Source organism: Gopherus flavomarginatus, chromosome 3 (genome assembly GCF_025201925.1).
Source record: "Gopherus flavomarginatus isolate rGopFla2 chromosome 3, rGopFla2.mat.asm, whole genome shotgun sequence".
NCBI lineage: Eukaryota > Metazoa > Chordata > Testudines > Testudinidae > Gopherus > Gopherus flavomarginatus.
This window is the reverse complement of record NC_066619.1, coordinates 62,744,218-62,768,123: the sequence shown is the minus strand read 5'-3', so window position 1 is coordinate 62,768,123 and position 23,906 is coordinate 62,744,218. Positions and strand designations below refer to the sequence as shown.

The 23,906-nt window shown below is 42.3% G+C and overlaps 1 protein-coding gene across 1 annotated transcript in view; it reads right to left on the bottom strand.

Annotated features, from left to right (window-relative positions):
• Positions 1-23,906, bottom strand: part of LOC127047607 (endoplasmic reticulum aminopeptidase 2-like) — a 39,829-nt gene that overhangs the window by 5,937 nt on the left and 9,986 nt on the right. Inside the window, exons 6-14 of the mRNA XM_050946066.1 lie at positions 23,565-23,719; positions 22,442-22,555; positions 21,103-21,234; positions 17,806-17,937; positions 15,556-15,624; positions 14,268-14,443; positions 6,920-6,999; positions 4,572-4,755; positions 734-890 (exon numbers count right to left, since the gene is read on the bottom strand). Of these exons, the coding sequence (XP_050802023.1) occupies positions 734-890; positions 4,572-4,755; positions 6,920-6,999; positions 14,268-14,443; positions 15,556-15,624; positions 17,806-17,937; positions 21,103-21,234; positions 22,442-22,555; positions 23,565-23,719 (1,199 nt within the window). The remainder of the gene's footprint in view (positions 1-733; positions 891-4,571; positions 4,756-6,919; positions 7,000-14,267; positions 14,444-15,555; positions 15,625-17,805; positions 17,938-21,102; positions 21,235-22,441; positions 22,556-23,564; positions 23,720-23,906) is intronic.

Genomic DNA, 23,906 nt, shown 5'->3' with positions numbered 1-23,906 from the left:
AGTTACCCAGCTGTACTCCACTCATTGCAGCTCCAGTGTTCAGAAGTCATACGCAAATCTGCTATGGTATCTACTCCCAAACACTGTTTTGTGCCGAGTTCTTTGTAACAAAGCACGTCCACAAGGCATCCGCAGCTGAGCTAGCTGTGATCACATTCAAAAACATCTGATAAGTGCAGTTCTGCTTAACACGACATAGGTGGCAAAAATCAGGTTTTTAAATGGGTCTTTATGCAGAGTCTCCCTCCCACACAAAGGACAGAGATTATTTATGTATTGGCCCCAAGGATCTTACAGTCTATATTGACTTAACATAGGCGAGGGCTAAAGGAGGGAGAGGAAAGCAACAAGAGCTTTCCTGCGCTTATTAGCCAGGCGGCCCCAGTGCCACTGAAATGCAAGCCCTGACACCATGCTACTCACTCTGCAGCAGCAGACTCATGGGGTAACTCCAACAACATGAGTAAGGCCAGTTCACAGTGGAGCAGCAGAAACCACAGCCACGGGCCGTTAGTGCATGAGTTGATAATGTGCAGAAAGACAAGAGTGGAATGTGGTGTTTAGAGCTTGGCTAGCTTATAAATAGAATCCTTTGGGAATTTGAGGATTTTTTCCTTCTCTTTTTCTCTCAAGAGGACACTTTTCTGAATATTAACTGAGCATTCGTTCCGTGTCCCCCAATTCCTTACAAATAAAATTTAATTACAATTTTTATTTCAAATTAAAAATGGACCTTTAGGTTTTCTGTGACATCAGAAATATTTCTTCTCTCCATCATGTGGTAGAACATTTCCAGGTAGCCCAGGCCTTGCAGAAGTACTACATTATTGGATTCACGTCGGAGATATCGTGTCAGATCAAGGGCTGTGTCCAGCGATAACCTTCCTGCACTGAAGAAAAAAAATATACACAAGCTCAAAACGTGCACTTTTTATAGTTTTGTACTTCTCAGCACTTTGTCTCTGCCTCACTTTGCCCTGTCAAAATAACTAAGGATTGTAAACCAGGTGTGCTGGGCCATATACTCAATTCTGCTGCTGACTAAGGACCCAATCCACTGCTCACTTAGGTCAGTGGAAGTCCTTAACTTCAATGGACATTGAATGATGCACTAACTATGTTACCTTAGGCAAATCACTTAATCCAAGTTTGTGTGTGAGTTTTGTATATATGAGGATAATTACTGTAAGACTTTTGGGACCAGAGTCATTTTTCTCTTATTTTTGGAGCTCTACAAACATAACAATAAAACTTGCCTCTCTCACAGGGTGTTCAGAGGATGAATGGATGACTGACTGAAGTGCTCGGAGTAAAAGACAATACAGAAATAGACATTTTGATTAAACTGGTCTCATGGATAGCAGGCACAACTGCCTGAACTAGTTTTCAGTTCTCTGTCGTTTGCTATGTGCCATACATCCTGTCTTTTGATATAGAATCCATGTGGGCTACTCAAGAGAGTGTGTGAAATGTCATCTTCAGTTATTTGGTTCAGATAAACCACAACAGGAGATCAGATCATTGGTGAGCCCTACATATGTTAAGCAGATACTCTTTTATACGTTATCCACAATTCCTTAAAATTCTCCACATAACAACCAAAGTTATCCTGGGGATCCTCCGTGGAGTCAAGAACAACAACCCATCCATCGTCATGGTTCGCCACTTTCCTCTGTCAAAGCCTTGCACTCTCTCTTCACATGCTGTGGCCCCACTACTCTACCTAGCATTCTAGAGGGCAAATAGTCTTCTCTGATCATCTTTAAACTACCTGCCCGGAGGTGCTCAAAGAACAGGAGAGAGCGAACAGTTACAAAGAACTCAGTCAAGGCAGCATTTTGGAGTAGACACTATAGTAGGGTTTGAGCATGACTTCTGAAGACTGTACCTGTAGTGTGTGAAGTACTCACTGACTGTTAGATTCACTAATGTTCATGGCTTCTGCCAAAATATCAGAATTAATGGCTAAAAAAACTCTGTGACCAAGTGTGTCAGGCTTTCTTCCACAATGTACCAAAGCAGACTGGGTTAGTTGGTACGACCTTAGAAAGAACTTTCCAAATAATTAAGCCTGAGAAAAGGACCATTATGTGAGCTCTTGTGACTCTGCTCCAAGTATAATTCTGCACAGTCTTCATGCACTTTGGAAAAGATGTCATGTGCATAAACTTTTGCAAACTCTGCTTTGCCCATTTAAATGGCAGAACAAAAAGGACCACTTCTCTGCTATGACTTCAGGTGATGCATATCCTATCTCTAGCTATGTGTTTCAAGATTTAATGCTTATTTTAGAACAGTGTTCTTAGTTCTACACATATTAGATCGTATCTTTACTTTAGACGTTTTATTAATTCTATTTTCTTTTCTTGTCTAAAAGGCGATAGAGTCCTGCACTTTTGAAAGAAGCTATTGGAGCAAGAAGCAACAAGAGCATGTATAGTATTGTATTTGACCATTATCTTGTCTCTAGGTACATATATGGGCCTCATCACTCTAGTATCTGAGCACCTCCCGGTCACAAACAGATTTCATCCTCATAAAACACCGTGCCAATCACCATTATGCAGATGAGGAACAGGGTAGCGTAAGTGACCTGCCCAAAGGCACACAGGAAATCTGTGGCAGGGCCAGGAATTGAACCTGGCTCTCCTACATCCCTGTCCAGAGCCTTATCCACCAGATTATACCCCCAATCACAATGTCTCTATTGTGCTATTAGTTAGATGCTACTGTAGGAGTGACTTGCCAAAGGAGCCTCTCAATCTTCACCCACTATCTGAGGTGCAAAAGCCCAGAATTGGGCCCACAAAGCAGATAGTTGCAGAGGTAACTCTCCAGTTTCTGTGTGGAACTCCCACAGGAGCTCACTAAAAGGCAGGTATTTGAGAGCACAAACTTAAGCCCTGATCTTGCAATGAGCTCTGCAGGGATGGACCCCTGCTCCTGCACCACTCTCATTACAGGACCAGGACCTTAGAGTGCATTTTTTGAAAAGGTGGCCACTCTTCCCTACACACTGTGGGGGAAGAGGCAGACAACAGTGGCCACTACTAAAAAGAAAGCTGGGGACATGAATCTCTTGTGTAGGAGTTAGCATCTCACTCAGTACAAAAAGGACAGAGAAGGCCTGGATGAAATCTCATTGGGGCAAAACAGCATAATATAAAGATGATATTGGTAGTTTCCCTTTGCCTAGGATCATTACTTATTATTTGTAACACTGTAGCAACTAGGAGCCCCAGACATGGATCAGAACCCCATTGTGTTAGGTGCTGCACAAACATAGAACAAAAAGATGGTCCCTGCCCCTAGAAAAGCTTAGAATCTGGTATTAGACAAGAGACAACAGGTGGCTACAGCAAGATTGATGGGGGGGGAAGGACATAAGAAAACAATTAGAAAATATTTGAGTTCTGCATATGTGCTCATCTGAATTTCTCGATTATGTAGGTCTCTTTGTACAAGGCAGCATTCCAACTCAAAAGTAAAAGATTTATGGTCTCTGCTAACTTGAAGTGGAAGTGACCCTCCTCCGTGGACGTAACAAGTGCCACCTCACAGGCTGGCTGGAGACACTTGCACCATTTATCCATCACTCTAACCCTGCTGCCCCAGTGGCTCAACACCACAATAATCCGTGAGTTCTGTGAGCCGTGTCCAAACTTAGGGAAATGAGGGGTGCCTTACCCAGCTCTCTCAAACCTCTTTATTGGACGTCCTCCTTGGAAATGATTCAAGCAGGCATGTGCAATTAAAATAGTGCATGAAACTGACAGCTAACCTTTCTCTTAAATTCTTTTTCAAAGACAGAAAACGGCTGTCCATAATATAGTTTTCAGGAGGAATGCATTATTTGATCTTTCCCAAGTAAAGTCTTCTAAGAAAATTAAAAAGAAAGAGGTGGCCTATCTTTATGGGAAAGAGCAATGAGCCCAAACCATCCCCACATGCTGGTAATTGCCTTCAATGAAATTAAGAGAAAGGTGATGAAGTGAAAGCCAAACAGTTTTTCCTCAGCCTCTCTATAGCTGGACTCTACGGACCTATGAGGGGGTCTGTTTTGTTCAAGGAGCATCAGCTTCAGGGTTATGCTTGACCTAGGGAAGCAGGGAAATGTTTACTGCCCTTGCACAGTCTCTCTCACTATTAACTAAATATTTTGCTGCTGAACGCAATCCTCCTGTAGGAGAGTCAGCGCTATGTTCAGGAAATGAGTTCTGTGTCTTTAGCTTCTGGACCCACATCACACGGAGCGGTACTAAAAATTACGTTTGAATGTGCCTGGCTCTCACTCTGATGGTCCAGTTTTCAACAGGAGGTTACCCTCATGCTAACAAAAAAGTGACTCTGACTGGGCCTGAAAATACTGTCAAGGGCATTTTCATAGTGGTTAATTAGATACCTGTGTGAATGTCTGAATATGCATTCATCCAATTTTCACGATACAGCAGTAAATGCATGCACCATAGTGGGTACAGTTTATTTTTTTGTTTTGGCACACAGATTTTTGCTTCTTCCCCATTAAAAATTGGTATTTTTTTCATCAGATTAAAATAGGAAAGGTTTGTTACCTGACCAGTTGAAATGCATTGTGGATCAAGTTCACTCGGTCCTTGTGGCTGAAAAGGGTGTGGTTCTGATCCAACACTTCAATGATGTTGTCCCACCCATTCTCTTCATAGTGCACAATGTAATAGCCATTCATGTCCACATTGAATTTCACCCAGGCGACCTCTCCCTCCAGTTCTAGTGTGTCTGAATGGGAGAGATTTACATGGAAATTTTTTTTTTACTGCATATGAAAAATTAAAATCAAAACATAGGCAAATATTACACCTGTCAGTGGTGTCACCTGGGGAACTATGAGATTTACCGAGAAGACACCTGAAAATGGAATTAGAAAGTTATTTGCTAACCTGAAGTCCTTATACCAGAGAGTTTTATTTTGGGTGCTTCTCTACACAGTGCATTAGTCCATACCAGAGGGGTGTAAACTCTTGTATGCACTGGCTTGTCGTGCATCAGCTGGCCTGAGTGGACCTGTTGGCTTGCACTAACAGTTCACTAGTGCACATTAGTGTAGTCCATTTTCAAACATTAGGGAACTTTTAGTGCATTTCTGTCAAGGTTTCTTTCCCCACTTTGAACTTTAGAGTACAAATGTGGGGACCTGCATGAATACTTCTAAGCTTAATTTCTAGCTTAGATCTGGTAACGCTGCCACCAGCCAGAAATTCAGTGTCAGGCACACTCCCTGTCCGCCCCGCAGACTTTCCCCTCCCTGGGTTGCCTTGGGAGGCTTCACCAATTCCCTGGTGAACACAGATTTAAACTCCTTGGATCTTAAAACAAGGAGGAATTAACCATCCACCCTCCTTTCCCAATCCCTGGGGAGTCCAGACCCAATCCCCTTGGATCTTAAAACAAGAAAAATCAATCAGATTCTTAGAAAGAAAACTTTTAATTAAAGAAAGAAAAGGAAAAATCATCTCTGTAAAATCAGGATGGAAAATACTTTACAGGGTACTCAGATTCATATAGCCCAGAGGAAACCCCCTCTAGTCTTAGATTCAAAGTTACAGCAAACAGAGGTAAAAATCCTTCCAGCAAAAAGAAATATTCACAAGTTGGAGAAAACAAACATAAGACTAATCCGCCTTGCTTGGCTATTACTTACAATTTTGACACATGAAAGACTGATTCAGAAAGATTTGAAGAGCCTGGATGTACATCTGGTCCCTCTTAGTCCCAAGAGTGAACAACACCCAAAACAAAGAGCTCAAACAAAGACTTCCCTCCACCAAGATTTGAAAGTATCTTGTCCCCCTATTGGTCCTCTGGTCAGGTGTCAGCCAGGTTTACTGAGCTTCTTAACCCTTTAGAGGTAAAAGAGACATTAACCCTTGACTATCTGTTTATGACAACCTCTCTAGTGCACACTAGAATGTATACCCCGTCAGTGTGGACTAGCACGCCATGTAGACAAATAGTTTAGATTGAGAATATTTCAACAGGTTGAGAACCCAGTGGGATTTATGGGATTGGTAATGGGAGATAGGTCCTTTTTCCTCTCTTCTACATTGCTGGATCAAATCCTGTTAGATCAACAGCTGTTGCCATCTTGTAGCTCTCTAATGGCTTATGTGAAATTGGCTGGTGTTCTCTGTCCATTTCTCAGCAAAGAGACCAGTGACCGAATAGACTTGGGAACAAACTAAAGTAACATAATCCCTCCAAGTCAGGGTACCTTGCACAGTAGCTGGCCAGAGGCCAGTACAGGACTTTTCCCAAGCACTAAATGCTCTCTCAATCTTTTTTTATTTGTCCCTACCTGGAATCATTTCCCAATTTTGGCCGTGATAATATAAATTAATATTGTGTGTGTTATTTAGAAGAAACTAAACCCAGGGTTGTGAGTTCAATCCTTGAGGGGGCCATTTGGGGATTGGTCATGCTTTGAGCAGGGGGTTGGACTAGATGATCTCTTGAGGTCCCTTCCAACCCTAATAATCTATTATTCTAATTAAATTCAGTTCTTAAAGTCATCTGTATGTTTTATTGAGAATGTTAGCAGAAACTCCAGCATGTTCCCTCTCCCCCTTCAACCGTATATATTAATCTTTAGAGTAACATACAGGTCTGCCCACTATAGTTTCTAGGAGAGGACTAGAGATTCACTATCAGGAGCTGCAGCTTGTGTTCCTCAGCTAGCAGCAAGGGCATGGCAAAGCAGGAAGGGGAAGTAATATAACGAAAGGAACAAACAGGGATCCCAAGAGGGTCAACCCCCAACACGTATCCTTAAAATTAATTTTGTTTAGGAAATAAATTTCTTTTAATTGATTAGTAAAGGTCAACCTGTTATACAGTTAAGGCAATCAATTTATTGATTACAAAACAAATGATCAGACTTCATTACCTGTTTTAGTTTTTAATATGTGTCTGTGAACAGTGTTGGAGCTGCTGGTGACGTATGTGAGTGGGATATGCCAAAAATACCTGGGAGATAAAGAAAAAATACAATAAAGGAAAATTTGCTTTCACAGAAGAAGACTGATTTGCTTACCTGTGTCTGACTAATCATAAACTGGCGAGCAATAGAGAATGAGACTGAGTGCTAGAAATGTTAAGCTTGGTATAACCATGCAGAAGTCCACACCAACACTAACAGAGATACCGCTCTCAGTGAAGGATCACTTCTCTATCCAGGTTTGAAATGGCATTCTACATGCATATAAAGGAAATCTGCATATTATAAAACACTAGCATATCAGTTCTCGCTCCCACTGGATATTAAGTGCATGCTCCTCTCTTATAGAAGGGTAGCCTCATCCTAACTCCACTATGGTACCAACCAAGAACACATGTCACTATTCAGCTTCATCCTGTTCCCGTGGTTAAGTCCTCAACAGAGTTTCCCATTATATAAATTCCTGTTACATTTTGCCTCTTATGTAGTCCTACCCTTACAGCCAGCTGCTGATTTGCTCCATGCCAGTAGCCAGGAAAGTGGACATCCGCTGTCCATCCTTGCCAAGTCAGCAGGAACACTTGTACTATGCCTCGTTCATATACTTCATGTCATCTATTCATAAACTTACCTCCAGCCTAGGCTGACCTAAGTATATTAGATAGTTCCCTTTGTTGTGAGACTCAAGGGATTTGGGTCTTGGGGTCCCCAGGGAAGGTTTTTCAGAGGGACCAGAGTGCTCCAAAACACTCTAATTTTTTGGGTGGTGGCAGCAGGTACCAGGTCCAAGCTGGTAACTAAGCTTGGAGGTTTTCATGCTAACCCCCATATTTTGGACGCTAAGGTCCAAATCTGGGACTAAGGTTATGACATGGTGTAGCAGTGGTGGGATATAGACAGAATCCAGAAGCCAGTAGGAATATTATATTTTTCTTTTCTCTGCTAAGGGCTTTTTAGCAGAGAGAAACAGTTTGGTTTTAAAAGGGAACCAAAGAGAATTTTTTTTTTCTGCTCTCTCTGGCAGTTTGTGGCTTGCATGTTAAGCGAGAAGCCATTAAGAGACTGTTAAGGGTCTTTTGTCACACAATAGCCCTCCCATTAGGAGGCAAGTACCAGCACTATAGGCATGCAAATAAAGTGGTTTTTCTGGTTTCCTTTCATTGAACATTAGCTAGAGAGAGAAAGGGAAAAAAGCATTGTTGCTAGGCAGACTTCAGGAGGCAACAGAGAGCCTGCAGTTCAGAAGATAAACACCGGAGGGCACCCCAACACAAGAAAACAGGAATCATGACTTCTAAGGCAAAAATTGAGGCCGAAGTGCAATTCAAAGAAGCTGAACACAGGCGACAGATGGAGATGAAAGAAAAGGAAGAAAGCATCAAACTGGCAGCCTTCCAAAGAGAACAGGCAGCCCAAGAGGCAGCACACAAAAGAAAACTAGAAGAAGAAGAGGTGGCCTACCGAAGGAAACAAGCAGAAGAAGAGTTGGCCCACCGCCGAGAAATGGAAAAGCACCAAAAAGAAATGGAAAAACAACAAAAAGAGAATGAAGAGAAGGAAAAACAGAGAAAACATGAACTGGAGTTGGCAAAAGCTGGGCTGCATGTGCCAGCCAACCCTAACAACCCGGCGCCAATTATTGCTCCACAGCACAGGAAATTTCCCACCTACAAGGCAGGTGATGACACCGAGGCCTTCTTGGAAAATTTTGAAAGAGCCTGTCTTGGGTACAACATCCCCGAAGACCAGTACATGGTAGAATTGAGGTCACAGCTCAGCGGACCTTTAGCAGAGGTGGCAGCTGAAATGCCTAAGCAGCAAATGAATGACTATAAACTTTTTCAAACCAAGGCCAGATACAGAATGGGGATAACCCCAGATCATGCCCGTCGGCGCTTCAGAACCCAAAAGTGGAAACCAGAGGTGTCATTTCCCAAACACGCCTACTACATTGCAAAAAACTATGAGGCCTGGATAACAGGAAACAACGTTCAAACCTTGGAAGAACTGCACCTCCTCATACAAATGGAGCAGTTCTTGGATGGTGTTCCTGAAGACATCACACGGTACATACAAGATGGAAATCCCAAAGATATCGCTGAGGCGGGGGAGATTGGAGCCAAATGGATGGAACTGGCAGAAAGCAAGAAAGCTACTGTCAAGGGGAACGATTACCCCAGGGGGCACATAGACCATAAACCCTACAACCGAGGACAGCCAAAGACCCCACATACCACCCAAGTAAAGCCACAGACACCCTACCCTTCCACCTCACCAGTCTCCAGTAACTCACCTCGGCCCAGTGACCCATCAGATGGAAGATGCTTTAAGTGTAATGAACTGGGACATATCAAGGCCAACTGTCCAAAGAACACCATGCGAGTGCAATTCATTACACCACCATCACACCAAAGATCCCCAGGCCCAGATGCCTCTCAAATACCCTTGGAGCGAAGGGAAAATTTGAGAGTGGGCGGAAAGAAGGTTACTGCGTGGAGAGACACGGGGGCACAAGTGTCAGCTATCCACCAATCCTTCGTTGACCCCAAATTCATCAACCCAAAGGCCAAAGTTACAATTTACCCCTTCATGTCACAAGCTGTAGACTTGCCTACAGCTCAACTGCCTGTCCAGTACAAAGGCTGGTCAGGAATGTGGACTTTTGCAGTCTATGACAATTATCCTATCCCCATGCTACTGGGGGAAGACTTGACCAACCAGGTGAGGCGGGCCAAGAGAGTGGGAATGGTTACACGTAGCCAAACCAGGCAAGCTTCCAGACCCATTCCTGTTCCTGAGCCGTCCACAGAGGCCCCGTCTGTGTTACCAGAGACCCAGGCAGAGGTAGTGGACCCGGATTCCATGCCTACCACTGAAACAGCCACAGCATCTCCAGTCCCAGGCCCAGAACTGGAACAGCAACCAGCACCAGCAAGTGCAACCACATTTTCAAACTCAACGCCAGAGGGCGCCAGCGAGCCAGAACTGGCAGAAGCCAAAGACAGTCATACCCAAAAGGCTCAGCCAGAGCCTGAAATACCCTCAGGTGCACCAGCGGAGAGCGGTTCACCAGCAACGGAAACAACCCCATCACCTACATCGCTTCCAGAGGGACCAAGCCCAAGTCCACAGTCTGAGGAAGAACTGGTGACCCCAGCCTCAAGGGAACAGTTCCAGACTGAGCAGGAAGCAGATGACAGTCTTCAGAAAGCTTGGGCGGCGGCACGGAGCACCCCACCGCCTCTCAGCTCTTCTAATCGATCCCGGTTTGTTATAGACCAAGGACTTTTATACAAGGAAATTCTTTCTGGTGGACACCGGGAAGAATGGCAGTCGTTAAAACAGTTGGTGGTTCCAACTAAGTACCGGGGGAAGCTCTTAAGCTTAGCCCATGATCATCCCAGTGGCCATGCTGGGGTGAACAGAACCAAGGACCGGTTGGGGAAGTCCTTCCACTGGGAGGGGATGGGCAAGGACGTTGCCAAGTATGTCCGGTCTTGTGAGGTATGCCAAAGAGTGGGAAAGCCTCAAGACCAGGTCAAGGCCCCTCTCCAGCCCCTCCCCATAATTGAGGTCCCATTTCAGCGAGTAGCTGTGGATATTCTGGGCCCTTTCCCAAAAAAGACGCCCAGAGGAAAGCAGTACGTACTGACTTTAGTGGACTTTGCTACCCGATGGCCAGAAGCAGTAGCTCTAGGCAACACCAGGGCTAACACTGTGTGCCTGGCCCTAACAGACATCTTTGCCAGGGTAGGTTGGCCCTCTGACATCCTTACAGATTCAGGGTCTAATTTCCTGGCAGGGACCATGGAAAAACTGTGGGAAACTCATGGGGTGAATCACTTGGTTGCCACCCCGTACCACCATCAAACCAATGGCCTGGTGGAAAGGTTCAATGGAACTTTGGGGGCCATGATACGAAAATTCATCAACGAATTCTCCAACAATTGGGACCTAGTGTTGCAGCAGTTGCTGTTTGCCTACAGGGCTGTACCACATCCCAGTTTAGGGTTTTCACCGTTTGAACTTGTGTATGGTCACGAGGTTAAGGGGCCATTACAGTTGGTGAAGCAGCAATGGGAGGGGTTTACGCCTTCTCCAGGAACTAACATTCTGGACTTTGTAAGCAGCCTACAAAGCACCCTCCGACACTCTTTAGCCCTTGCTAGAGAGAACCTAAAGGATGCTCAAGAAGAGCAAAAGGCCTGGTATGACAGACATGCCAGAGAACGTTCCTTCAAGGTAGGAGACCAGGTTATGGTCTTGAAGGCGCAACAGGCCCATAAGATGGAAGCATCATGGGAAGGGCCATTCACGGTCCAAGAGCGCCTGGGAGCTGTAAACTACCTCATAGCATTTCCCAATTCCTCACTAAAGCCTAAAGTGTACCATGTTAATTCTCTCAAGCCTTTCTATTCCAGAGACTTACAGGTTTGTCAGTTTACAGTCCAGGGAGATGATGCGGAGTGGCCTGACGGTGTCTACTACGACGGGAAAAAAGACGGTGGCGTGGAAGAGGTGAACCTCTCAACCACCCTGGAACGTCTGCAGCGGCAACAAATCAAGGAGCTGTGCACTAGCTTCGCCCCATTGTTCTCAGCCACCCCAGGACGGACTGAACGGGCATACCACTCCATTGATACAGGTAATGCTCACCCAATCAGAACCCCACCCTACCGAGTGTCTCCTCATGCCCAAGCTGCTATAGAACGGGAGATCCAGAACATGCTACAGATGGGTATAATCCGCTCATCTACCAGTGCATGGGCATCTCCAGTGGTTCTGGTACCCAAACCAGATGGGGAAATACGCTTTTGCGTGGACTACCGTAAGCTAAATGCGGTAACTCGTCCGGACAACTATCCAATGCCACGCACCGATGAGCTATTGGAAAAGTTGGGACGTGCCCAGTTCATCTCTACAATAGACTTAACCAAGGGGTACTGGCAAGTACCGCTAGATGAACCTGCCAAGGAGAGGTCAGCATTCGTCACCCATGCGGGGGTGTATGAATTCAATGTCCTTCCTTTCGGCCTTCGAAATGCACCCGCCACCTTCCAGAGGCTGGTAGATGGTCTACTAGCTGGACTGGGAGAATTTGCAGTTGCCTACCTCGATGATGTGGCCATTTTTTCAGACTCCTGGCCCGAACACCTACTACACCTGGAAAAGGTCTTTGAGCGCATCAGGCAGGCAGGACTAACTGTTAAGGCCAAAAAGTGTCAAATAGGCCAAAACAGAGTGACTTACCTGGGGCACCAGGTGGGTCGAGGAACCATAAACCCCCTAAAGGCCAAGGTGGATGCTATCCAAAAGTGGCCTGTCCCACGGTCCAAGAAGCAGGTCCAATCCTTCTTAGGCTTGGCCGGATACTACAGGCGATTTGTACCACACTACAGCCAAATCGCTGCCCCACTGACCGACCTGACCAAAAAGACCCAGCCAAATGCAGTTAAGTGGACTACTGAGTGTCAAAAGGCCTTTACCCAACTTAAGGCAACGCTCATGTCTGACCCTGTGCTCAGGGCCCCGGACTTTGACAAGCCATTCCTAGTAACCACGGATGCATCTGAGCGTGGTATAGGAGCAGTGCTCATGCAGGAAGCAACAGATCACAACTTCCATCCTGTCGTGTTTCTCAGCAAGAAACTGTCTGAGAGGGAAAGTCACTGGTCAGTCAGTGAAAAGGAATGCTATGCCATTGTGTACGCCCTGGAAAAGCTACGCCCATATGTTTGGGGACGGCAGTTCCAACTACAAACTGACCATGCTGCACTAAAGTGGCTTCATACGGCCAAGGGGAACAACAAGAAACTTCTTCGTTGGAGTTTAGCTCTCCAAGATTTTGATTTTGAAATTCAGCACATCACAGGAGCTTCTAACAAAGTAGCTGATGCACTCTCCCGTGAGAGTTTCCCAGAATTCAGTAGTTAAAAAGTGTTCTTAAAATGTAAAAGTCTGTTAGTTATATACTTAGTAGTATATGTAAAGGTGCAAGTGTTGTATTAATCTGTTTATTTTAAAGTTCTAGAAGGAAATCGCCGCCAGTGAGCTTCCCCACTGTCTGCAATTTGGGGGGCGTGTCATAAACAGATAGCTAAGGGTTAATGTCTCTTTCACCTGAAGCACCTGACCAGAGGACCAATCAGGAAACCGGATTTTTTCAACTTTGGGTGGAGGGAAGTTAGTGTCTGAGTCTTTTGTCTGTCTGCCTGCTTTCTCTGAGCTTTGGAGAAGTAGTTTCTACTTTCTAGTCTTCTGTTTCTAAGTGTAAGGACAAAGAGATCAGATAGTAAGTTCTATGGTTTCTTTTCTTTGGTATTTGCATGAATATAAGTGCTGGAGTGCTTTGATTTGTCTTCTTTTTGAATAAGGCTGTTTATTCAATATTCTTTTAAGCAATTGACCCTGTATTGTATCATCTTAATACAGAGAGACCATTTGTATGTATTTTTCTTTCTTTTTATATAAAGCTTTCTTTTAAGACCTGTTGGAGTTTTTCTTTACTTCAGGGAAATTGAGTCTGTACTCACCAGGGAATTGGTGGGAGGAAGAAATCAGGGGAGATCTGTGTGTTGGATTTGCTAGCCTGATTTTGCATTCCCTCTGGGGGAATAGGAAAGAACTTTTTGTTTCCAGGATTGGGAACAGAGAGGGGGAGTCACTCTGTGTAGTTTCACAGAGCTTGTGTCTGTGTATCTCTCCAGGAGCACCTGGAGGGGGGAAGGGAAAAAGGATTATTTCCCTTTGTTGTGAGACTCAAGGGATTTGGGTCTTGGGGTCCCCAGGGAAGGTTTTTCAGAGGGACCAGAGTGCCCCAAAACACTCTAATTTTTTGGGTGGTGGCAGCAGGTACCAGGTCCAAGCTGGTAACTAAGCTTGGAGGTTTTCATGCTAACCCCCATATTTTGGACGCTAAGGTCCAAATCTGGGACTAAGGTTATGACAAAGTCCTCAACAGAGTTTCCCATTATATAAATTCCTGTTACATTTTGCCTCTTATGTAGTCCTACCCTTACAGCCAGCTGCTGATTTGCTCCATGCCAGTAGCCAGGAAAGTGGACATCCGCTGTCCATCCTTGCCAAGTCAGCAGGAACACTTGTACTATGCCTCGTTCATATACTTCATGTCATCTATTCATAAACTTACCTCCAGCCTAGGCTGACCTAAGTATATTAGATAGTAATGTAACATCAAGCTGCCAGAATATCAGGCACTTTTTCTTACACTGGAAATTGCAGCATCAGATCAAACACCATATAAATATTATCACCAAAGTAAGGTAAGTGTGGATACCTTGACTGCAAGTTAGCCCATTCAGGGTCTTCTTCATAAACACCCTTAAGGAAGCGCACCTGTCGCAATCCTAAGGTGTTCCCTTCACATTTAACAAGAACCAGCGGGATCCCTTTCTGAAGTGTCCAAGTGTTCATCATCTCTTCAATCTCCGTAAGTTTCCACATATGACTGAACTGAAATGACCACAGACAAACTATATTCAATGACACACTTAAAAGTATCCCCCCAAAATAAATCTGTACACATTTGGGTTTGCAGGCCAGACAGCCAATGCTGGCAATCTGATAGACTCTGGTTTGACTTTTGGTTCTGGGAGCTAGCCAGGACTGAATGAGCAGAAAGTTTAAATACCATTCAAGAAATCACAATGGTTCCTCCCTGCGAGAGCGATGATTATGTACAAGACATTCATTTAACACATAATGGCAACTACGGTATAGCTTTTACACTGGGAAGCTGTTACAGTAAGAAAGCCAGTATGAGAATTTACATACACTTAAAAATTGTAAAGAGATCCTTAAGAAGCATAGGTTTCCCAGTACATCTTCTCTGACCCCAAAAGACAGTGTTTTGTTTGTTTTTGAGAAATCTCCTGTATGTGTCTCAAAGAATAATCTCAAGCCTAAGGCACAGAACCGGGAGACAGTAGAACTGTGTCCTGCTCCTGGCTGTGCCATACACTTTCTGTGTGACTGTAGGCAAGTCACAATATACCTAGCAGCAAGTCGCGAATGGTTTAATTTTCAAAGGTGCTGAGCAAGGCCACTAATCAAAATCTGGACCAGAGTCTTGGATGCTTTGTGGCCAGTCTGTGCTGATACACCTGTGTATTTCTGTGGTATTCCAAAATAAAAATGTATCATGCAATAACGTTATTCAGAAAAAGTCTGTGATTCAATTTATTGACCAATAATATATTGTCCAGCATGTGACTTAAGGTGGGATTTCTTTAGTTCAAAGCCATTTTTTTCTCCTAAATTTTGTCTTGTTTTTGGTTTTTTAATTCACTCATCCTCACTGCAAACTTATCTCTAGTGAGGAGAGCAACTGACAAGCTTCACTGGTCGGTAGTTTAAATCCAGGAAGTTCATTTACTAAATGCAGCATATCTAGAACTACTTTCTCCAGAGCCTGAGTGCATCAAGTCCAGGGCAAGCTCAGCAGTTGCCAGTCTGAAGAATTGAGATGCAAGATTTGTTTTCTAAGCCCTAGAGTCAGCAGCAGGACATCTTGTCATATCATCACCTTGTCAGTCTAGTGTTTTATCTTCTAATAATTTACTTACTGTGCTGCTAAGAGGCCTGAAAGCTGTATAGCAAAAGTTGCCAGAAGAGAAGTCACTTTCAAAGCAAGTCTGTAAAACATAACAGAAAGGTGAATCCTGACACACACAACATATTTTTAGAAATGTTTGTTTTTTTAAAAAACCCAATAATACAGCAAAAAGAGACCAAACAAGTAACTTGAAGTTTCAAAGTGCCACTCACTAAACAAAGGGCTACTAATGACCCTCACAAATGCTTCTTAACCTCTCATTTGAGCATATTCAGTAGGTATGTTTGTGCATAGATAAATTTAACAGTGACAGACAACATATCTATACATTACATTTTTCCAGTGTTAAATATACAGTAGAATCCCTCTAGTTGGCACCCAAATAAATGGCATGTCTGCTTAATTTGGAGGATTGCCAGTGAACAAATTCAGTGTGATGATGTTCAGTGGCTAATTAATGGATTAATGACACACCTTGGGCTAAAACTGTGGAGAGAATTAGGCCCATCATTGTGAAAGGTCCATTTGTCTGTTACATTTTGTTCTGTCTGAAAGACTGTTTGCAGCTGTTTACTGCTATGAACTGGTGTTTACGAGCATAAATGTATGCTGTGCAGACTTTGGATCATAGTAAGCGCCTTCCCACTGAATTATGGCAGCTAAACAAATCAGCATTGTATTAATAGGGAGTTTAATTTTTTCAAATTATTATTTATCAATAATTTTTTCAAATTATTCTGTTCAGCAATAAAGAAACTGTAAATAAGAGAGCACAAGAGAAATAGAAAGTAAAGTAACAATACTTATGAACACAGCTCTGAGAAAAAAGGGAAGAAATTAAATATGAAGATGTTTGATTCACCACTGTATTTTTGCAGTTTTAAACCAGCACCCTTTAAAAGTACCATATACAACTAAATAGATTGTTGAGTTACACACCACTGAAAAACTGGAGTAATGCAGTGAATCAGGCCCCAGATGGCAGAAGAATGTACTTATATGATAGGGACACATTTTCTACAGATCTCAAAAAAAAGACTGCAAGTTTTGCAGGTGCACTAATTTTCATACAAACCCTCTACATGCATGAAAATTGTTTAAGTAGGTATATGGTGCGACTGCAGTAGTGACCCCTTGTGGATGTTCTGAGTGCTCTGATGCAGCTGCGTGTCTCCTGGCACCAGGAGGAAGTCTACCTCTAGAGTCCACAGAGGCAGCCCCACCCCAAAATGTTCTACAACACAAACGCAAACATAACTGACTACGGGGCCTTCCCTCAGTGTTGCAGTTGTGCAAGAGGCATTCTGCCCTTTCCTTCAGGCTTGGTTCCCAAACAGTGTCTGCTCTGAGCATGCTCGCTCCTTGAGGTCTTGCTGTTCCTCCCCAGTAACATTACAGAGTAGTCACAAGTGAAGCTGCCTTTCTGGCAGTCAGCCCCGGACTGCACCAGGCTCTCTCCTTTTATTCCTTCTCCAGGTGTGACATTGGCTGCAGGTATAGCGGGATGGGGCTAGCTAGGCCTAAAGTCTCTCCTTAACCCCTTCTCTGCTGGTGTGGGACACTGCCCCATCACAGCAGGCATCTGCCATTCTGATTGGTACATGCAATTGTAGAGTTTGTGAGCAAATTTTGCAGATGCATTTGCATCAGACTGGTGAAAATTTGGTCCATAGTTCAATGCTTTGTATGTTGCCCAGCATGAGCAATTCCTGTGAGCCTGTGATAATTGAGACTATCACTTTTCCATTTCCATGCATGTCTGTGTTGCTGTATTAGTTTCATACTATTCATGTCCAGCACCCACTAGTCAAGGAAATATTGACCCCAGTTCCACATGATCCATAAGTATATGCCTAACTTTAAGCATGGTAAAATCAGTGAGACTTCTTGTGGGCTTAAAGCTAAGCATGAGCTTTGCTGGATTGAGGCTACGGTGGTGAAAGATACCAAGAGAGTTGTAGGCATAGACCCCATTCTTGCAATGAGTTCCACATGGAGAACTCCTGAGCCTGCATGGGTCATTTATTGGCCATGTACTGGGCTATTTATTTGGAATATGCTGGGGGTGGTTTCAGCTCAGATAGGATCATCCTGGTTATTTTAATCTAGTTTTGGTGAAGGCAACTGAAAAAAAAAATAGTATGCAGTATAATCACTAATACATTCCTCTATTAATTGTATATAAAATCTAAATTCCCTATTTGCAACTACTGTATACAAGGATATAATACAACATATTTCAACAAAGGACAGAACTTGCATTGGCCATGCTGTTCCACAAATCATTATTCTTTGCATTCCTATAGCTGTACTTCTTCAAGTAGTGAATTATTCCTTTCTGGAACACCGCCTCAGATAGGAAATCTTGGAGCATCTTCAAAATACAAGCTCCCTAAAACAGAAAAGTAGCAAGTATTCAAACGAATGGTTTTACATTACATTTTTATGCTCACATGTTGTTTAGCCAGTGATGGTTAAACTGAGAGCTTAAAGTGTATTGGTAATGCAGTATAAATAAAACAATTGCTTCAGCAATATGTACTGAATGTTTTCATTAGCCAGGTGAAAATGGGTATTCAAGACATGATGCCCAAAGACACATTGGCTGGCTCCCTGAACCATTCTGAACTGTCACAGCTACCATGGAGACCTGTTGGACTCTGGAGGTCAGGTCACTGGTATTCTTTAGCATAGCACAAAGGTTTTGAAATTTATTTGTAATATTATTATATTATAACCAGGGCTGGCGTTAGGCAGTGCGGGACCCAATTTGAACAGTTTTGAACAGCAATTTGAACGGCAGGGATGACTTTAAAAAAACACGTAACAAAACACGTGGGGCTTGTACTTACCGGGCGGTGCTCTGAGTCTTCGGCGGCACTTCAGCAGCGGGTCCTTCACTCACTCTAGGTCTTCAGCGGCACTGAAGGACCTGCCACTGAAGTGCTGCTGAAGACCCGAAGCGCCCCCAGGTGAGTAAAAATTAAAAAGGCACCTCTAGCCAGGGAGGGGATTCTCACCAGGTGTGGGGCCCTCTTAGGCGTGGGGCCCGATTTGGGGGAATTGGTGGAGTAGGTCTAAAGCCGGCCCTGATTATAACTGTTGCCAGCGTCTGATTTCAGTGCTGTCATATAATGTGAAAGGATATCCCACGCATCCCAAAGAAAGTGGAATTTTCTCTATGGATAATAACCAAGTTCTGTAATTTTGTATCCGATAGTGGATTCTACAGACAGAAAACTGCAAACAGCTAGGAGGTCATTAATGACAAAATTTCAGTACGAGCAAATGGATTCTTGTTATTTGCAGACATAGTCATTGACTCCAGATTTTAGACAAAAGAACAGTTATATTACAATAATGGGCACTAAAATTCATCCTCCTGCATCTGTACACAGCCATATTGACTCTGGTTAATCTTATAGTTAAGGTTGTTCTACAATGATATAACTAATAAAGCTTGGCGCTTCATTATGCTTTTCATTTGAAAGACCTCAGAACTCTTTATAAAATGTAATTAATTAATGTTAGTACTAAAGAGTGTGCATGCATGCATATTTGGGCAATTAACTAATTTTAACAGCTATTAGAGAGGACGATTAATAAACTTAAGTCAAGAATTCCACACAAATTCACATGAGTACTCTGTCAGCTTCTAGTGGGGATCAGATACTGATCTGGCATGATGAAAGAATTTAGTCTCTAGAGTAAATGCCAATTCAGTTTCACATGAAGTAAACGCATAAATTAATTTCTTCTGTTGTTTTGGGTAATTACAATCAATGATGCTGTAATTTAATATTGTTAATATAAAGATCATAGAAGTACACCACAAATCAAGTAATGTTGAATGTTTATTACTACTGTCATATGTATTTAAAGCTGATAGAATTTGGTGTGCCCTGCTTTGGTCTCTGGGTGTATTGAACTTTAATCCCAAACAGTTGATAAATACCCAAAATTATATTGAGTATTGCCCTTATTCTCTTGGAATCCCCAAAAGAAGCTCGGCACTGGAGCTGCCAGTTTTTCTGCTCTTCAAAGCGAAGGCAGCTTGAAGTTAGCTAAGAGAAGGACCACTACATTGACTGTAAAGCCTTCTTTACTTCATCTGTGTTTTATACATCTCAAAAAGGGCCTTATTTACATGGGACAATTACACCAGTACAACTTAATGTGAATTTAAACCAATATAGTTTTAAAAGTGCTAACTCCTCTGTGGACACTCCTATTTTAGTAAAGGACCCACTTACTTCCAATGATCTTAAATCTACTGAAAATCAGTTTAAGTGAAACTGAAGAAAGCCACTCAAACCAAAATCCACACCATCTTTTGCATTGATATAAACTCTGTTTTGTTCAATAACTGGTTTTAGTTAAACTGGTGCAACTGAGAAGCCAGGGTAGGCTTCAGCTTTGGCTGCTGTTGCAGAATAATAAATAAATAAAATGGATGAAGTGCATCCTAATAGCTGCACTGGCAGCCTGTTTTCCTTCAAGGATATGTTATAAAGGTCAACCGTATGTGCTAGCATGACTATAGACCATAGATTATATGATTGGATTGGCCATTTTACTGCTCTTATTGCGTGCACTCTAGTTTAAGCTGTTCAGATGGGATGGCTCTGCCAGCCAATTAACATATAAACACTGGAAGGTCAAACTAGTAAAATATTATATATATCAAATTAAATACATCAGATATTTCAATGCTGATGAATCATCTCAGGGGATCTAAGGAGGACAGGAAACAGCACAATATAAATTCATACTTACGATTGGTATAAGAAAGTAATCTAGTGCCAAAATCACCCCATTCTGGTTCGTGTTTGCCTTCTATATTCATGATTTCTCTTAAACTAAAATCAGAATGTGCCTTCACTAGTAAAACTGGAAGGATAAGTTGCATGTTACACTTAACTCTTTAGTGAGGCAAATACTGCCCACAGGGGGAGTATTTCAGTAGGCTGAGGAACTTGTGTGGTTTTGCTATATGTGGGTTGGTGGCAGGATCAAGAAGCCTATGCAACAGCCTGTCCGTACCCTATATGCAACATGAAGTGAGGTTCTGTCCATGGCAAAGCAGAGCTGTGTGATGAGTTGAAGCAGGATGTGACTACACTGATGCACTGGCCAACACTTCTACAGATGGGGGAAGAAATGCCGCTGGATTGGAAGGCTAACACATCTCATGAGATGCAGTGGGGTCATGGAATGGCATAAAGGGAAGAATTTTAACACACACACAGCTCTTGTGGAACTCTCCTGCACACAGCCCATGTATTCAGACCATACATGGGCCAGGATTTCACCGTAGTTATAATCTAGCAGTGGGGAAGCCTGGGTGGCTGGAGCCAAGGGGTTAGCAAAGTGGAACCATAATAATTAATCCATTCATGGGAGGTTAGACAAACGCAGAGAACTAATGTCAAATCTGTCATCATACTGCAAGATTCACAGAGTTTTCCCTCCAAACAACTGGCTTTCAGGTTGCTTAGAATTTCAAGAGTTGTGACTGCGAAAAATCTTTTTGCATTTATGAATTGATATACAGTACCTTGTCATAGGACACAGTATCAAACATTTCCTTTATTTGAGTAGGAGTTTCTGCTGGGTTGGAGATGGGATGAGATGAATTTAATGAATCCCTTGCAATTGCACCAAAACATACATTCAGAAAGTAATCCTCCTGTGGGATGTACAGACAGTTATCACCTTCAAGACATGATATGGATTCAAATAGATACACACTATGAGGACAGAAATAATACACAGTACAAAGACAGAAATGTTCAGGCAAAAACTTCTTCCCTGGCATAATGATCAAGTGCAACTCCTGTACAGAAAAGATTCCAACTATACTGATATATTTGTATCACATCTGAAAGACCTAAAAATTTGCAAATTTTGCAAAAAAAAAAAGAAAAAAGCCAAAAAACAACCCCTCTTGCAAACAATCTCCAAAATTTTAATTCCTAACAAAAACAGACCTGACACAAATTCCCAGACCCAAACTCCCCAATTCAGTGAAGATAAGGATCATCATAATGCAAGTTCAGATCCAAAACTGGCCCCTATTATAGTGGAACATCGGCTCTTTTGTAGTTAAAGGTAAATCTTCATAAAGGGCTGAATCCAGTTTTTGAGTGTTCATAATTCACATCAGAATTTTTAAGATTGGGCCTATCCTCATTTCTAAGGGGAGCAAAAGGTTGTTATATGCTAAACTACTTTATGAATATAGTTTATAATAGATTATTTATGCTACATACATATATATGCATACATTTGGAATATTCAGCTAAATGCTATTTTAGCTGAAACAGCAAATGAGCAGTGTGTGCCAGCATAATCCACAGTTGAATAAAGGCTGGTGACTGGAAATTATGTAGAAATAATCCAAAAATAGCCAGGCAAATTAAGTTCAGAATTTCAAGATAAATTCACTTTTGAGTGGAGAACAAATACGAGAAGTTCCTGCCTAAAGCATAATTTTTTCAAAAAAGTGTTTAAGTGCCAGAAAATAAGGCTCTATAAAAAAATGCCTTCTCAACCATAACTATATTGGTGCAAGTGCCAGAATGCAACGTACCAGACAGCCTCTCATCTTTTACTGGAATTCTTTGTATAACAACAAAATTGCTTAGATTTAGGGAAGAGAGATGCAGGAAATAGGACTTAAAAGGAAAATGAGACTAAATTTTACTGCAAAAATGTGCTTACAGACCAGGAATCAATTCTGAAAATATACAGCTATTCTAAGCTTCAGATGCTCTCTTTGCTAACCCTTTTCAGACAATAAATTTTGTTGTATTTTCCTGGTAGTGACCTGTAAATGATTTTTCATTAGCATCCAACAGAGAAAAAGGATTTAGCAAGATAGCTGTATTACTTACAATTTGCAGCTCTGAGTACGTAGCACTAACAGAAACCAATTCCATGAATCTGGCAAAACCTTCATTTAGCCAAATGTCATTCCACCATTCCATAGTAACCAGATTACCAAACCACTAAAACACAAAATCTCAAGTAAACAAAAGGAAAAGACAACCTGGCAATTACTATATTTAACGAGGAAGCTTTTATCTCAAGTCAGGCACGTCTGTGTGCTTTATTAAGATCAAATTTGATTTATATGTCAAAGAAAATTGAACAAAGGGAGGACAAAAATGACAAAACCAGAATTTAATGAAATGTAATGGAAATCTAAGAAAGCTGGATTTTTATGTCTGAATCTATATGCAATTTTAAAAAAAATCTATTCTGTATTCTGTCACACTTTAAATCAAAGGAAGCAAAAGACCGAGTTGAGATGAGGGATGAAATATCTTCTTACTCCTGGGAGTGGACCCTCGAACTAGCATTGTAGCATTTTGTTAGAGAGTGTGGGAGAAGCTTAAGCTCCCATTGCTTGCTTGCTGAATCTGTTCTGTGAATTAATTGAAGGCTTCATTTTCAATGCTGTTTGGCTCACAATTACATTCATAGTTATTCTCCTTTTTCACTATTTTTTGAAGCCTTCACAATAAGGAAAGTCAACATTCGCTAATACATGCAGCTGCCACAATAGAAGAGGCCAGGGAGTGTTTCTGAATTTAGATATTTGTAAGTTGACAAAGTAGCAAGAATTGATGGGATTCTTTTTTCTAAAGTTAATGGACCAAATTCTGCTTGCATTTACAAATGTCAATCTGGAATGACTCCTCTGAAGTCAGTGGAGTTACTTCTGCTTGACACTGATGTAACGGAGAGCACAATTTGTCCTAAATAGTTCCATCTAGCACTCTAAATACTACTGCAGAAAGGTGCCTAAATAAATACCACTGATTACTATTATTCACAATCCTTCTCCCTTGTAAGTCATTTGTTCTCTTGGCTCCATACATAACTAACTCTGCTAAAGCTCTTTAGATTGTCTGTACTTCAGCCTTAGCTGTTAACTGCCATCTCTATATAAGTGACTTTTTTTTTTCAGGCTTGCAAAGAAAGACGTCTACGTTAAATACAGATAAAAGTTACCTGATGTGCTAATTCATGGCCTATCACCTTTGTGACCCACAGTTTGTCGAATGCTGAGGAGGTCTTGGGATCATAGAGCAGTGAAGTCTCTCTATATGTGATGAGACCCCAGTTTTCCATGGCTCCTGACTGGAAATCAGGGATAGCAACAAGATCTAAGATTTAACATAAAACCTGTGTTATTACTGAGTATTAACTTTTCTAGCCCTTTGTTGTTGACTGGTTCAGTGGTCCATGTGTTCGTTCCCAAACTCAGTGCGATCACTCCCATTGACTCCAGTCAGACCTCCATAGGAGAAAAGGAGAAAAAAGGTGGAAAGCCAGGAGCAAATCAACTTCAGA